At 41.6% G+C, this 14,944-nt stretch overlaps 1 protein-coding gene across 1 annotated transcript in view; it reads right to left on the reverse strand.

Annotated features, from left to right (window-relative positions):
• LOC101165068 (hemicentin-1) overlaps positions 1-14,811 on the reverse strand; it is a 47,899-nt gene extending 33,088 nt beyond the window's left edge. Inside the window, exons 1-11 of the mRNA XM_023958631.1 lie at positions 14,451-14,811; positions 12,622-12,692; positions 12,115-12,273; positions 10,758-10,880; positions 2,971-3,142; positions 2,741-2,847; positions 2,536-2,656; positions 2,183-2,446; positions 1,951-2,095; positions 891-1,012; positions 413-685 (exon numbers count right to left, since the gene is read on the reverse strand). Coding sequence (XP_023814399.1) covers positions 413-685; positions 891-1,012; positions 1,951-2,095; positions 2,183-2,446; positions 2,536-2,656; positions 2,741-2,847; positions 2,971-3,142; positions 10,758-10,880; positions 12,115-12,273; positions 12,622-12,692; positions 14,451-14,709 — 1,816 coding nt within the window. The 5' untranslated portion in view covers positions 14,710-14,811. The remainder of the gene's footprint in view (positions 1-412; positions 686-890; positions 1,013-1,950; positions 2,096-2,182; positions 2,447-2,535; positions 2,657-2,740; positions 2,848-2,970; positions 3,143-10,757; positions 10,881-12,114; positions 12,274-12,621; positions 12,693-14,450) is intronic.
• Between the last annotated feature and the right edge of the window lie 133 nt (positions 14,812-14,944).

Here is a 14,944-nt window from a genome sequence, read left to right on the forward strand (position 1 = left end):
AAACACAAGCAAAAAATAAAAAAAGTTGGCTATGACAGGGCTCTATCAAGGCTGTGTGAAGTCATTTATATCTTCCACAGCGCCAGATTAAAAACAGTCAACTTGATGCAATTACCCAGCACTTCATGTCTGACATCATGGCATGATGAGGACAAGTTTTGCATTTGTCTGGCTGCTTTTGAAGCTTATTACAAACATCTGAGGACATGCCCACAAGAAAAGCAGCAATTTTCACTAAACATCAGTTTTGGCTCATGTGATGCTTTTTTTTTTATTCCTTTAGAGGAAGTGGCTTAATCTGACTGCGAGGAGGTTAACGCAGGAATGGAAACCAGATGACGGGGCCCAGGGAGGAATCCCCGCGCACTTAAGTGTTTAAGCAGATGACCTGCAGGGTGTCGTCCTACCATACCTGGGACAAAAAGCCACACGGCGATTCTGTTTTCTCCGTGGGCATTGCTGGCTACACAGTGGTATTCTCCAGCATCCTGAGTCCGAACCCCACTGATCTGCAGGGATGAGTCAGACAGCAGCTTCACCCTTCCCACGTGTGCTTGGATGGTACGAGCCGCTCTGTGCCATGTCAAGTTGTGGCGCACGCTACCTTCCACCTGACAGGACAGCACAGCCACACCGCCCACAGAGGAAGTCACATTTACTGTGGGTCTCAGAACCGGAGGAGGCTCTGTTTTTGTAGAAACATGACAAAAACAAGTGTTATCAGAACACTGTGTTTACCCTTAAGACTAAATGTTTGTGCTAGAATCTTTCCCATCTGGGTTTCGATTTAAAGCAGACACAAAACAAGTTTTGGACATGTTTCAAAGATTTAATAGGACAGTAATGGAGGAATGTGTGCTAAAACATCAGAGAGTTGCTTTGTGACTTACCCTGAACAGTTAGCTGAGTTAAAGCCCGGCCTTGTCCTACAGTGCTCGTTGCTATGCACTCGTACAAACCTTCATCATTAGCAGAAGCACGGGCAATCTCCCATGATGCAACAGCTGACATCCTAATGCAGACAAAAGAAGTTAGACCTTTTTTTTTTTCTTTCTCTTTTTTGTGTCCTGTATATTTAGTAGGGCTGCACGATGGGACAGTGGTTAGCGCTCTCGCCTCACAGCAAGAAGGCCCTGGCTCAAATTCCACTTGAGATCGTTCTATGCCGAGTTTGCATGTTCTTCCCTCATGCCATCCCTCTCTAAATTGGTGTCTCTAAAATCAGTGTTTCCCGACCCTGGTCCTTGGGGCAAACTGTCCTGCATTCTTTTAATCCGATGCTGCTCAAACACACCTGCCTTTGATGACTGTCATTGTCAGGGAGCCTGATGATGAGCTGAATCCGGTGTGCGTAAACGGGGCAACATGGAAAACATGCAGGACAGTGTGACCCGAGGCCGAGGGTTGGGAAACACTGCTCTAAATGATCCCTATGTGTGAATGTCTGAATGATTGTGTGGCCCTGCCGCAGACTGGCAACCTGTCCCACCAACAGTAGGTGGGACGGGCTCAGTCGACCCCATGACCCCAAAAGAGATTCAACGAGTCAGGAAAATGAACAGATGGATATATTTTGTAAAGAGGGAGCCTTATTGTGTGAGACGCAGCACTCACAGTGTGAGCTTTCACTTGTGAGTCTGGTACACAAATTTCACAGAAATGGATTTTCACATCAAAAATGTATTTCAGCACAAAACGAGGGGACAAATTAACACTTTTTTCCAGATTTCCGAGATGACAAATCTACTATGGAATGTTTACAAAATAAACAGTTCACAAATGTTTCTCAACAGATGAGATGATAAAATGCTTGAGTCTGGCAGCACTAATGCCTGAAGGGCTAACTGCTTAGATAAGCAACCAACTACCGTCTTTGAAGCAGGGCATGGGTGCAGCCTCAGAAGGAGGCACATTTTACAGAGTTCTGAGGAAACATGGGAAAATACTCACTGAAAGAGCTTCTCCTCTCCAAGAGAAATCCCACTTCTGGTGAATCTTAGCCTGTAGGGAATGTCACTTTGCACTGAGCAGCCAATCACCACTGGCTGCATGTAAAAGCCTTTCACTGCATCAGGCATTCTCACAAATGGAGGATCTACACAAGGGAGGAAAGGGTTGAGCGGCGAGATTGATGAGGTGTGGGAAACACTGGTGAGACATATGCCTGCAGGAGGTGTCTTGCCTGGAATGATGTTAGTGTAGGATACGCTGGACAGCCTCTGGAAGCGGAAACCCTCCTCATCTTTACCCGTTATCTTGAGAAAGAAACTCTGTGGAGGGGTGCGGAACTCGGGGAGACTCCAGAGACCTTGTTGGCCGAGGTCATAGGGCAGAGGGACAGGGATTGTGCGTAATGAGCGGCCGGAGCCTGACATTAGCTCCACATGGCTCAGAAAACCTGGAGGCTTAAGGCCTGTACATTTGAGCAAAACGTGTGCTGGAAGCCCTGAGGGACACACACACACAAAAAAAGATCCATCCAGATAAGCTGTCAATCAAAGAAGACTCATGAAGTTAAAAGAAAGTTGTATGAACCTTTGACTGGTCTCTCTCTGGTCTGGTTGAACTTTGAAACGGAAATGGTGGAAAAGCCAGCTCTGAAGTCCAGATTGCTGACCCCTGTGACCCTCAAAGTATGACGGCCACTGCAGCTGACCTTAATCAAAAGAAAAATAAAGACAAGTTACAATGGAACAACAATTAAAAACACATTTATGGTTTCTGTTTGCATGACAGTAACCTTGAGTTTCCAGGATCCAGGTCTGGGAAATTTTAAGTTGACAACAAGAGCCGAGTTAGGAATATTCAACAGCTCTTTCAGGCCCTGCTCCTCACCAACAACCCGCCCTGGATCAAGAGGATCAAAGACGTGGTTATTTACCTCCTGGCGTGTATTGAAATGTTCTTGAGCACTGAGGAGGAGGCTCTACAGTTATTAGGATGGTTGTAAGGAAAAGAATGCGCAATTACCAAAGGGATCACTCAGCTCAATCTGTGGCGCCGGTCCACTGAGTGACACCGTGACCTCTCTGAGGCTGGGGTCAAAAGGCACTTCCCATTTGTTTTCCTGGGCCCTGTCATGGTTGGAGGACAGCAGGTGTACTTTCATGGCCTGAACTGTCTCTTCTACCCACTTTAAAACCTGAAAAGTGAAAAACAAACAAATTAACAGGAGCAAAACTCCTAAAACATACAAAAGAAAAGCATACTGTGAGAGTCGTCAAACTGGGGATGACTAAGAAAGACACAGCAGGGACAGGAAAGACTTGAGTCAGACTATCCAAAAGAAACCCCAGTGGGCCTTTCTCTTTGCTGCTCTTTATCTTTTAACTATTCTTTTATTGAAGAAAAAAAAAGTTTTTGCCTAAACAGATAAAAAGTAAAAGAGCTCAGCTGTCAAACTGATAACATACAGTTTTCTGCACCCTGAAGGATAGAAATCCTGAAGGGCGTCTCTCGGCCAGCAGCTTTCATGAATCACACAGTTTGTTCCTGAGAATTAAATCATCTGTGGATATGGAGGTGTGCTGGTTTGGTTTCATTTTAGAGAAAAAAAAAACAGTATATGCACCAAAACAAACATAAAAAAATCATCATTTTAAAAACAGAAAGGTCTAGCTGCGTGGGCTATATTTTAGCAATCCGCATGAGGTCAGAGTGACACATTAGAACTATGTGAACACTGAAAGGAGAGATCACCCCAAGGCTTAAATAACCATGAACAGGTTGATTTCACTCAATAGTAAAAACAGTCATTACTTAAAAGATCAAGTCCCTCAGAGGACATATTTGACTCTCAGTTTTGACAGCAGCTTGACCCACCGCGTATTATCATTATCAGCTCCTCTTTGTTTTGACTAAAATGAATGATTTAAATTGACCGAATGAGCAAGACAAAAGCGTTATGGCGGAGTTCCTTCTGAAAGGAAACATGCTGAAAACTCTTCTGCAGCAAGTTCTTAGGGGAAAGGACCCGACTGTAACACCTTTTATTACTTTTATGAAAAAAACAAAACAAGGAAAACCTTTAATTTAATCGTCGCCTTCAACTTTTCCTCTATTAACTCCACCGAGCGCCGACAGCAGCTGGTCCCTCTCACCATTTTACTACTGGAAACAGCTGTAATGTCTGCCACATGTGCAGTGGCTGCCAACAGAGCAGGAAGCTGCAACCAAGTGACCCACATCTGCACCAGAACTGTGTCCATTTCTTATGCAAGAGAAGCTTGAGAACTAATCTGGACCTAGAAGTGAAGCAAGGTGAAGGTGATGCTGTTTTTGCTGGTCACTTTGAACTGTGTCTCTGTGAATCGCTGGAAAGCGGAAGACCTTACGTGAAACCCCAGACCCCAGGACCCCCTTCTCCTTTTCATAGGAGTGTGACAGATGGAGCAAAAGCTGGGTTAATGTTACATTCCCCTAACGTGTAAACAAGGGAGAAAAAAGAGCGACTGTGCTGTGATTAAGCTGCAGACGTCCCAGTGAGCATGGGTCAGCTCAGTCTTTACACAGGTTAAAAAACTACAACCACTAACATTTACGGTAGAATCTTGCACTGCAAATCGAGTCGACCAGTACCAGATGGAGCTCCTGCTCCTTCTCAGCAGGAGTCTCGACACACAGAGGCCCTCACTGTCAAGTAGCTCTTACAGCAGGGAGAGGGGGGCATCTGTTTTGCACACTCTGAGGGGCGGCTGAGCACAAATGTTGGTGAAATTACATTATATGCTCGACAAACATTACCATCCCTTCGCTTGAAACTGAATTCTCATAATGAGGAAACCATAAGGGTGATGCTCAAATGACTCTTCAAGGTTCTTGTTTTCAGCAGTTTAGCTCATGTTAATATAAATATAAGAACTATTTCTGCATATAAAAAAGCAGCTATATTTTTAATGCAACTGTGGTGGGAAAATGATCTCTGTTTAGGTTTAATATGGCATAACAAAATCCTTTTTATAAACTTTAGCATTAATGCTATACTGCTTTTTCTACACGTTTCAGTGTTGGCAATATATCTGTTCATTGCATCACTGCAGAGAACCAGAATACTAACTCTTTATAAAACATTGTTGGCCACAGTTGAAAGACTTTCAGACTCTGAAGGGGAAATGTTGAGAGACGTAAAAAGGATCTCTGGATGTCTGCAAAGATGTCTGCAGCTTCTTCTGGGTTTGATGTTTCACAGACCACTGCTCTGAGAGCTCTTTATCGCGGTGGCCTTCGATGTTATTACCCAAGAGAAACTCTCTGGCTCCCACGGCTTCACAACAAAGAGGTCGGACTGTGAGTGTATACCATTGGATGAATTTTAAAAAGCTAGAGGCCATGATCTAAGCTATTTCAGAGCATAAAAACTCATTTTGTTTGTTAAAAAAAAGGGATTTTTTTGGTTAAAACCTGTTCTCCCAGCAATGCATGGAGTCGAGCAGATTATGTGTGCCTAGTTGGTTGCCTTCAACATGGAAAACTTCATGAGGTGCCAACTTGGCATGGTTAAAATAAAAAAAATAATTATATTTTGGGTTTTGTATTCTACCTTTTTTCTCCAAAAAAAAGACAAAAACAGATTTTTTTTCAGATTATTATTTTATTTTATAAATTTCTGGCTGAAAACTACGGCAAAACGAAAAGTTTGTGTTTTTTTCACTTCTGACATTACACTGCCTACTTCTACATTTGCTGCATTCAAATATTCCTGTATGGTAAAAGTTTAACTTTTATTTTGAAATAAGACTTTGTGGCTCCTATGGGTTTTTGTCAATAAGAAATGGCTCTTTAAATGTTAAAGGTTCCAGACCCCTGATCTAGGATCACCCTGAGATTTATTTTAAGAAATAAAAACTGGAGCAGCCTTCAAATATCCTCAATTTAATTATTTTTTTGGGGGTGAAATTTGCAGGTTAATTTCTTTTCTTGAACTCCACACAATTTTAACCTTTGTGCTATTTTAGATGACCCCACCCCAGGCCCGTACACACCGGGACGAATATTCGCCAGGCATTATTCGCCAGCTTTTCTCGCCACGTTTTTTGTGTTCACACCCAGGCGATTTTCGCTGACGATGAGCCGAGCGAACATGCAATTTCATTCCCTGACATTAGATGGTGCTTAATGTAAAACAGAAATACTCCTGTACACAAGGTGGCGCTGCGCAACTTTACGCTTCTTAAAGTCGCTTTTCCCTCAAAAGAAGAGAGCAAGTATTTACGCGCTTGTCAGAATCATACAAAGAAAGCATGAATATTTCAAGCACCAGTTGCTCCAACTGGTGCTTGGTTCGGGGATATTTTAGAATGTCCGTCATTATTTCTTCGCGGCAAGTTGTGTTTTACTGTAACTTCAGAAGCTCCAGACACGTGTGCAAAAGCACCGTTCTCATTGGTCGAATAGATTTCGACGCGACGCGTCAAAAAAACAAAACGAACCCGAGGCGTTTTTTTTTTTTTTTGACGCTTTGACGCGTGGCGTTTTTTTTGCGTCGGTGTGCACACTCTCATTGGTGCCCTTTGTTTAGTCACGAGGCGTTAAGGCCCGTACACACCGGGACGAATATTCGCCAGGCGTTATTCGCCAGCGTTTTTCCCAACGTCTTTTGTGTTCACACCCAGGCGATTTTCGCTGACGATGAGCCGAGCGAACATGCAATTTCATTCCCTGACATTAGATGGCGCTTAATGTAAACAGAAATACTCCTTTACACAAGGTGGCGCTGCGCAACTTTACGATTCTTAAAGTCGCTTTTCACTCAGAAGAAGAGAGCAAGTATTTACGCGCTTGTCAGAATCATACAAAGAAAACATGAATATTTCAAGCATCAGTAGCTCCAACTGGTACTTGGTAAGGGGATATTTAAGAATGTCCGTCATTATTTCTTCGCGGCAGTGTAGACGCTACTTGGCGTCTATCTTCTTCGCTGGTATGTGTGCTCAGCAAGGCAGTTTTGTGTTTGAGCGCCCCCAAGTTGTGTTTTACTGTAACTTCAGAAGCTCCAGACACGTGTGCAAAAGCGCAATTCTCATTGGTCGAATAGATTTCGACGCGACGCGTCGAAAAAAAAAAACGAACCCGAGGCGTTTTTTTTTTTTGGCGCTTTGGCGCGTGGCGTTTTTTCGCGTCGGTGTGCACACTCACATTGGTGCCCTTTGTTTAGTCACGAGGCGTTAAACGTCGGCAAAAATCGCCGGCGAAATTCGTCCCGGTGTGAACAGGCCTTTAAACATCGACGAAAATCATGCGCGAAATTCGTCCCGGTGTGTACGGGCCTTTACATTGACGTGTTCTCCCTACCATGACAAAGGTAGATAAAGGTGGAAAGATTTCATGTAATCCATGGACACCAGTGAGGTTCACAAATCTTTGAAGAAAAAAGATCCCGGGCACTGTCTAGTGGGTCTAGATGACCCAACTCCCAATGTTAAAGTGCCTAGGATGGCACAAGAGTTACAGAGTTACAACAATTATAAAGGTTCCCCAGAGCCACATAACATTTTAGAGGTTATTTTCAATGATTGTTAGAAAGTTTTTTTCTTTTATCAAAAGACAACTGCTTGTTCTTAAGGAATTAGCCAAATATTATAACATTCAATTGAAGACTGTACTTTTAAATGACTAAATTAAGAGTTCTACATCCACACTGAAAATGTGATTAAACCTGAAAACCCAAAAGTAGAAAGGTTTTCCTTTCTAACACTAACATTCTTAAAAACTTCCTGCCTCTGCAGGACATAACCACAGGGGTTGTTTGGAAGCTGCGGTGAACTTTTGATGAGCGCTGTTGTCCTCTGATGACAAAGATCTCGGATTACTGTCAAGGAATTACACCCAGTTTGACAGCGCAGTAATGCAGCTGTTTCCTGTTCACTCTTCCTCTTTCTGATCATGTAAAGAAGACAATGTGTTGCTGTTTGAGGACTGAGCCCCAAACCTCTGGAAATGTGTTGGAAGTGGGAAAACCACAACAGATCATATTCTGGGATTAGCGGGTAAAATACACTTTCTGCTTTATGCCCAATCTCCCTTGGAGACCAGAACAAAATGCTGTGTGTGTCTTTTGTGAAACTGCTATTACGAGGAATATTTTGGTTAGATTTGAAACTCTGATTTGGAACTGAAGCAGGTTTGGAGGGAATTAAAGGATTTGCATTTAACTGTAAAAAATCCTGTGAGCTCAGAGTTATAATCACACAGGTTTAGATGAGCACCCCTACACTTGCTTGGATGACTGGATAAATGCAAAAACTCAAATGTGTGCACTTGTTTTTTATGAAACATTCAAGCTATGGAAAGTCACCAAGGTGTGAGAGCTAAACACAACTTGACCTCTTTACCCTGCATCACAAAAAACTAACATTCATGCTCTCTGTAAACAGCTTGCAGGATTATGGTGTGATAATGAACTGAGCCACTCTCCACACAGGCACTGCTTGCTTTACTACATACAAGCACAACCTGACAGGAAACAGACCCACATACACACACATCTGGGTTCAGGGGTTCAATGGGCCACCAGTGCAGAGAGAAGCTGGCTCCAGCTCAGTGCTGTCCAGCTTTCTCCTGTGTTGACGTGCAGGATAGCAGTGTCAATCCAGAGGAAACTCAGGCCTCTTTCACATTTACTTTGGGAAGTGAGTCCCGCTGTGTCTGGCCTCTGGGGCGAGGCTTGTGTTGCATACTACTTCCGATCTAAGATGACCCACTCCGCCGCATCACATGAACAGGAAGTTCAGTTGCAGAGCTGGAATCCCACCAAATGAAATCTGCTGTTTCATCAGCAGGTCGTTCTGACTGTCCTGCCACTTCTCATATGTTCCTGCGACTGCTCATATGTTTTATTAGAAGATCTGAGCACTGAGAACTTAGGTTAGAAAAAGATCTTTTATTTTTCATTTACCCCCAAATACAATACAACCTTTGCCCTGGACACCATGTTTGACCTCTTATTAGATTTTAGCTACAAGACAGTAAAAGCACCAACTATTACACTCCATCGCCGTGCTTGACAGTTGGTATTGGCAGTGTCTATTGGATTTTTGTGATGGGCATGTATCTTTATGTATTATGTATTTTGTCTTTCAGTGTCATATAAGCCCGTGTGGGCTGGGCACATTAGTGCATGACACTTAAATAAATCAAGTCAAATCAAAAAAGTCTACTAAACCGCTGTGTGTGGTTTTGCCAAACGTGGCCAAGCTCACATCTGTGCATAGTACCCTGCTCTGTAGTTTTTTTCATTCCTTCATGATGCCGTTTTGAAAGATTCTGTGATAACTCCACATCCTTTTCACAAACAATGCCCTTTGTTGAATCCATTCTTTGAAACAAACCATACTTATTCGGTCTTCTGGCTGTGCTGTCAGGGCTTTTCAACTTTTTAACTTGCTCAGAGATGTCTGCAGCTCTTTTCCTTTGCATTTCTTTGATCTACAGTTGAAATACATCTCCTGGTACATTGACAACAAGCAAAACTGGCAACTCCACTACAATCTTTCATCGCTAATCTATCTCTTTGTTCAACAATAAACTGCACATTTAGCCTTCTGGAACTTTTTAAAAAAAAATTCCAGATACATGATCAGAAAAAAAGCAGGTGCTGCCATTCATCAAGAACAGATGATTAGCAAGAGCTGGCTACAATTTAAGCTTCTAAATGGATAAACTAAAGTGAATCATTGGAAACACATTGCATACCACAAAAGTGCTTTCCTGCTGTAAGCTAAACATTTCGTGTTTTTCTCTTTTTTAAATTTTTTTGGTTGATTGTATCACAAAAAAACAATCATGACTGTTCAGAAATATCTTTAAGCAACATGATCAAAGCCCAACCTGAGAATCCATCCATCCATTTTCCAAACATGATTAATCCCTTTTGGGGTTGCTGGAGCCTATCCTGGTTACTGTCTGGGGAAGACAGGAGACATACAAAACATGTCGCCCGTTCGTCACCCAACCGTACACACGCATTCACACCTAGGGGCAATTTAAAGTTACCATTTTTAAACCTATAGAGCAAGTTTTTGGACTGTGGGAGGAGAACATGCATTTGAAGCAAGGCCTACTCACTGCCTGAAAATCTTTCTAAAATTTTCCAGGCTTGTTTTAAAACGTAGTTTTACACAACCGAGGAGGAATTTTGTTATAATAAAGTATAGTTTCTTTAAAAAAAATACACACATAAAGCAAAGCTAAAGGGCCTCATTGCACTGCTCTGCAAAAACAGACCACTTAGAAATAAAACAAAAATTCTGATCCCATTGACAAATTTTCTTTAAATAAGCAAAAAAAAAAGAGAAATCTGGCAATTCTTAAGAATTCTTGTTTTAAGGAAAACGCTATAGTCACTAAGACATGTTTACTCAAACTAAGACTAATTTTCATTTGAAAAACTTTTGTGACAAGATCATTTTCTTGAAAAACTGAATTTTATTGAAACAAAGCTCTTTTTACTTCCTCAAGACTCCGTTTTTGACATGTAAGGACATATATCGGGGATTTAAAAGATTTTAAGTATTCCAAGCATTTACATGTTTTATTGTTGGTCTTTTTTTTTTTACAATCTCAGAGATAAACCACGCGGTTAAAAATTTAAATTACCTTAATTATGAGCTTAGAGACCCTGCAGGGTAAAGATAAGATCAAAATTCAAATAATAATTACTTTTCTAATCTTAACATTTATTTGATCCAGCTACATATTTTTTCATTTGTTAACAATTATGTACACATGAGGTTTTTGATTAAAACTCATCAACCTCTCACCTCATTAACCTGCTGCTTGTCCAAGTGAAAAATTTGTCCTGACGAAGTTGCAGCTATCTCCTCATAGGCCCGGTATCCAGGCTGGGAGCGGTCCCCGCAATCTCCAGTCAACACAAACACAACCTGGGAACAAAAAGGGTGGAGTTAGGTGGATGTCTGCTCCGCAGCGTCTTCTTTTCACTGATTTGCTTTTTGGTTGGCTCCTAAGCATGACCAAATATAGGCATGGGCAGGGGGGGGCTTAAAATGTCGTAACTGCCACCCCAGATAAAAATTAAAGCAACAAAAAAACCCTGTAAAAGAGGAAAATTGTATAAAACACACAGACGTTTAAGGACAGACGGACAGAGAGATGGACAAATGGGCACAGATATAGAGAAAAAAACATTGCTGAGAGCTCTCTGTTTTCATGCTTTCCTGCTAGCCTAATAAAAAAAAAATCCAAAGCAAAAAACATCCAAAGATCTAAATAAATGGGGGAAAAAAGCCTTAACAGAGCTCAGACCAGTGTCCTTCTTGTGCCTGTTCCAAGACCAAAAAAATGCTTTGGTAGTATCAGGAGGAGCGTTCAAAATAACAGCGACAGTGGCTCAGGTGGTTGAGCGGGTCGTCCAATGATTGAAGGGTTGGCGGTTCGATCCCCGCTCCCACCAGCCAAAATGTCGTTTTGTCCTTGGGCAAGACACTTCACCCTCCTTACCTCCAGTGTGGCTCCACTGGTGTGTGAATGTGCATGAATGATCCCGGTGATGGTCAGAGGGGCCGTAGGCGCGAACTGGCAGCCACGCCTCTGTCAGTCTGCCCCAGGGCAGTTGTGGCTACAACCGTAGCTTACCATCACCAAGTATGAATGAGGAGTGAATGAATAATGGACACAATGTAAGCGCTTTGAGTGTCTTGAAAAGCGCAGATAAATAATATATAATTATTCTAGGACATAGATATATGAATAGATGAAGTGAGATGATGATAGCGTGATTCTTTTTGCATTTTAGGGGCTCAGAGGGCTGTGACACCCCAAACTGTAAGCACGCCTAGACTTGGGGCTGGCTAAATCTGGGCCTGCTCCTGAGAAAGACTCTAATTGTTATGCCTTAAGTACGGATTTGGACGGAGGTATCTTTTTTATCTTCCTAAAAGCACTCAAACACAGCTGGAATTCAGATCTTGCAAAGCATCACTGCAGAATTTAATAAACATGGAAGCAGTAAACCCTCTGAAGGTTTTCTCTGTGTTTATGGGTTACTCCTAATAGCACAAGCTAAAAATCATTAAGATAAAGATAAGAAATTGCTGCATATTTTCTTGGTACAGCTGCTCATTAGAGTCGACATTTGGTCGACTAATGTCTGTTTACCTGTGATTGACGGAGCTGCACCAGCTGCAGAACATCTCTTTTCAGACGGTAGTCTTTGGCTCGAGCGTCAGTGAAGACGTAGATGAAGGATCCAGGGAGGGAAACCTCCAAGGCTTTTTTTATGGCTCCTATGCTCATCTCAGGGCAGTCTCCCCCTCCCTGCATGATACAGCAACACATGATCACACACTGTTCAAAGGAAAAGATCCATCTGTAAATGTTCACTTTGTCTTGCTTTATACTGTAACAGTGGAGTAGGGTGTGTCATTCAAGAAAAGACACATGTCACATCATGTTGAACACAGCTGGTGAAAACACAAGATTCGGCACAGCAGCTCTGAGCAAACACGGCTGTAAGATCCAATTTATACTCAACCTGTTGACCTTTCTCTAACAGTTTTTTGTAACTTTATTAGAAAATTGACACAATTTACATAACTATTATAGTTTGATTTAGTGACACAACAGTTGTCCAATTGAATAACTTCTTTGTATTTTGTTTCTCACCTGAACAAACAGCTCCTGCAAATCTTGTTGGAACCTCTTTGGGTCAGTAGTGATGGACACGGGGCCAATCTCTAAAAAGTTATAAATGAAAATCACAAAAAATGTTGTCAAAAGTAAATAACAAAAAAGATACAAAAGACAGAAAATTACAGCAGGTTGTTTTAGTTTACTGTGGTTCTGGTGTGGCTGCATCTTCCTATGAAAAAGAAGTTTTTACTCATGACGAGGAATTTCTTTTTTTTTCAACATACTTCCCCAGACGACTATCATTAACCCAGAAAACATCTTCTAACAAAGAATTGACATAAATTTTACATTTTTTGGAATTCAAATGTTTTTGAAACATAAATTGCAATCTCATTTTTTTAAAGATAGTAACAATTATAAATAATTGGTGATTTGGTAATTTTTTCCTGACAACAATGTTACTTTAAGATGCAAAAACATTTACAAGTGTTAAAGAAAAATCACCCAATGACGCAAATTTGATTCACATACTTTAATATGACGTAACTGTGTTATAAAGAATTATTAAAAACAAACTCTACAGTTTTTTTTAATACAGCAAGTTGACATTTTAAAAAACGAATATTAATAAATGAGTTATTCTCTCCATAAATATTTGAAAACTAGCTCAACTTTTCTCGTCAAGTGTTTTTGAGATTTGACAGAAGCAGCTATTTTGAAATGAGGAGGAAAGCCGTTCTACTGCCTCTAAAGGACAGATGATGAACTACAGGACAGAAAACATGGAACGTTATATATCTTTTTTTCTTTTTTAAGCTTTGATCATGTTAACGAGACAGAGGTCTCACAAATGTATTTATCAAATACGATACAAATGATCATATAGGGTTAAAGTATCTGATAAGACAAAGTTTAAATAGTCAGAACCTAAATTATTCTTTGTCATCAAAGTGCAAATCATTCAACTACGGACAATGAAAGTAAAGCAAATCTAATCTAATCTAATTCAACACACATAAATAAGGTGTAAACCAAAAAAACATTTCAATTTCATGATGGCAGAATAATTGTATTCCACAGCTGTACTCAGTATTTTGGTCCCAGGCATGATGGATGGATGGATGATGGGCTTGTCAGCATCTGACACTCACTTTGACCTCCTCTTGGGTCAATTGATGGAGAAACACACATCAGCCACAACACAGAGAAAGTCTGGTTCTTGCATTGCAATATATATATGCATTTATCAGGGACATCTTTTCATTCTATTTTGACATTTCCTACCACTGCCTTTCAAGTGTCCCTCCTCATAGTAAGACAGCCATTCCCTTTTTTTGTCATTACTGTCTTTTCTTTGCAGTCTTGGAAGTTAACAAGGTCCCCTCCGGGCAGGGCACATTAAACACAGACAACATGTGTGGTGTTGCACTCCCGCCCGCTCACCCCCCAGGTTAGCTGGGGGCTGTGAGGGTTTTCCGGAGGGTGAGGGAGGAGTGGTGGTGTGGGGGTGATTGGGGTAATTACACACATGCAGAAAGCATATGCTTCTCATCATCGCACAAACACCAGTGGAGCACTCTTGTTTTCAAGCTGAAGCTCTGCCACATAGGGTACATGCTGGAGGGCCAAGAAGCTTACCTGCTCCATGAGTCACTCTGCAGGCTCCCACATTCCTGTCTGATGTTGCTGCATCAATTTAGGTTTAATGTGTGGCTTCACAAAATGCTGGAATAAATGTGCTGCAGCTCTGATATGTAAGACTTTTTTTTAAATTATTATTATTAAAAGCTACAGGAAGGGATCTAGACATGGGGAAATATGATGAAGGTGCAATAAAAGCATGTTTGCCAGACTTCATATACCTGGGTCATGAAATGGAACCAGGATAAAGTTCTTGATGGGTCTGGTCCTCCGACTCAGAGTCTTTTCCAGGATCCGAGAGGCTCCCTCAATCACCTGTTTCAAATCGTCATACATGGAGCCGGTAACGTCGAACACAAAGGCCAAACTGGAGGCGCTGTCACCGGATTCATCCCCCTCCCCAATCGGAACCAGCGGCTCAGCCAGGAGCCCGGGCGCGCTGATGAAAACCACCAAGACCAGGCATTTCAATGCAGACATCTTTTTCCCTCCTTTCCTCTCGGATTTACTGCATTTGTATGCTGGAATAAAACGAATCGCGTAAAAAAAAGACAATTCAATAACAGAAACGATAATAATTCTAAGAGACAGATGAAAAAACTCCAACCAAAATTGTTTCCAGGTGATATAGAAATATCTTAGATCCTATCTTTTGAACGCGTAAAGTTTTGAGTAATTCCACAGATCGGCGCGTAAAAGTTTGGAGCGTGTGGGC

Source organism: Oryzias latipes, chromosome 9 (genome assembly GCF_002234675.1).
Source record: "Oryzias latipes chromosome 9, ASM223467v1".
Lineage (NCBI taxonomy): Eukaryota > Metazoa > Chordata > Actinopteri > Beloniformes > Adrianichthyidae > Oryzias > Oryzias latipes.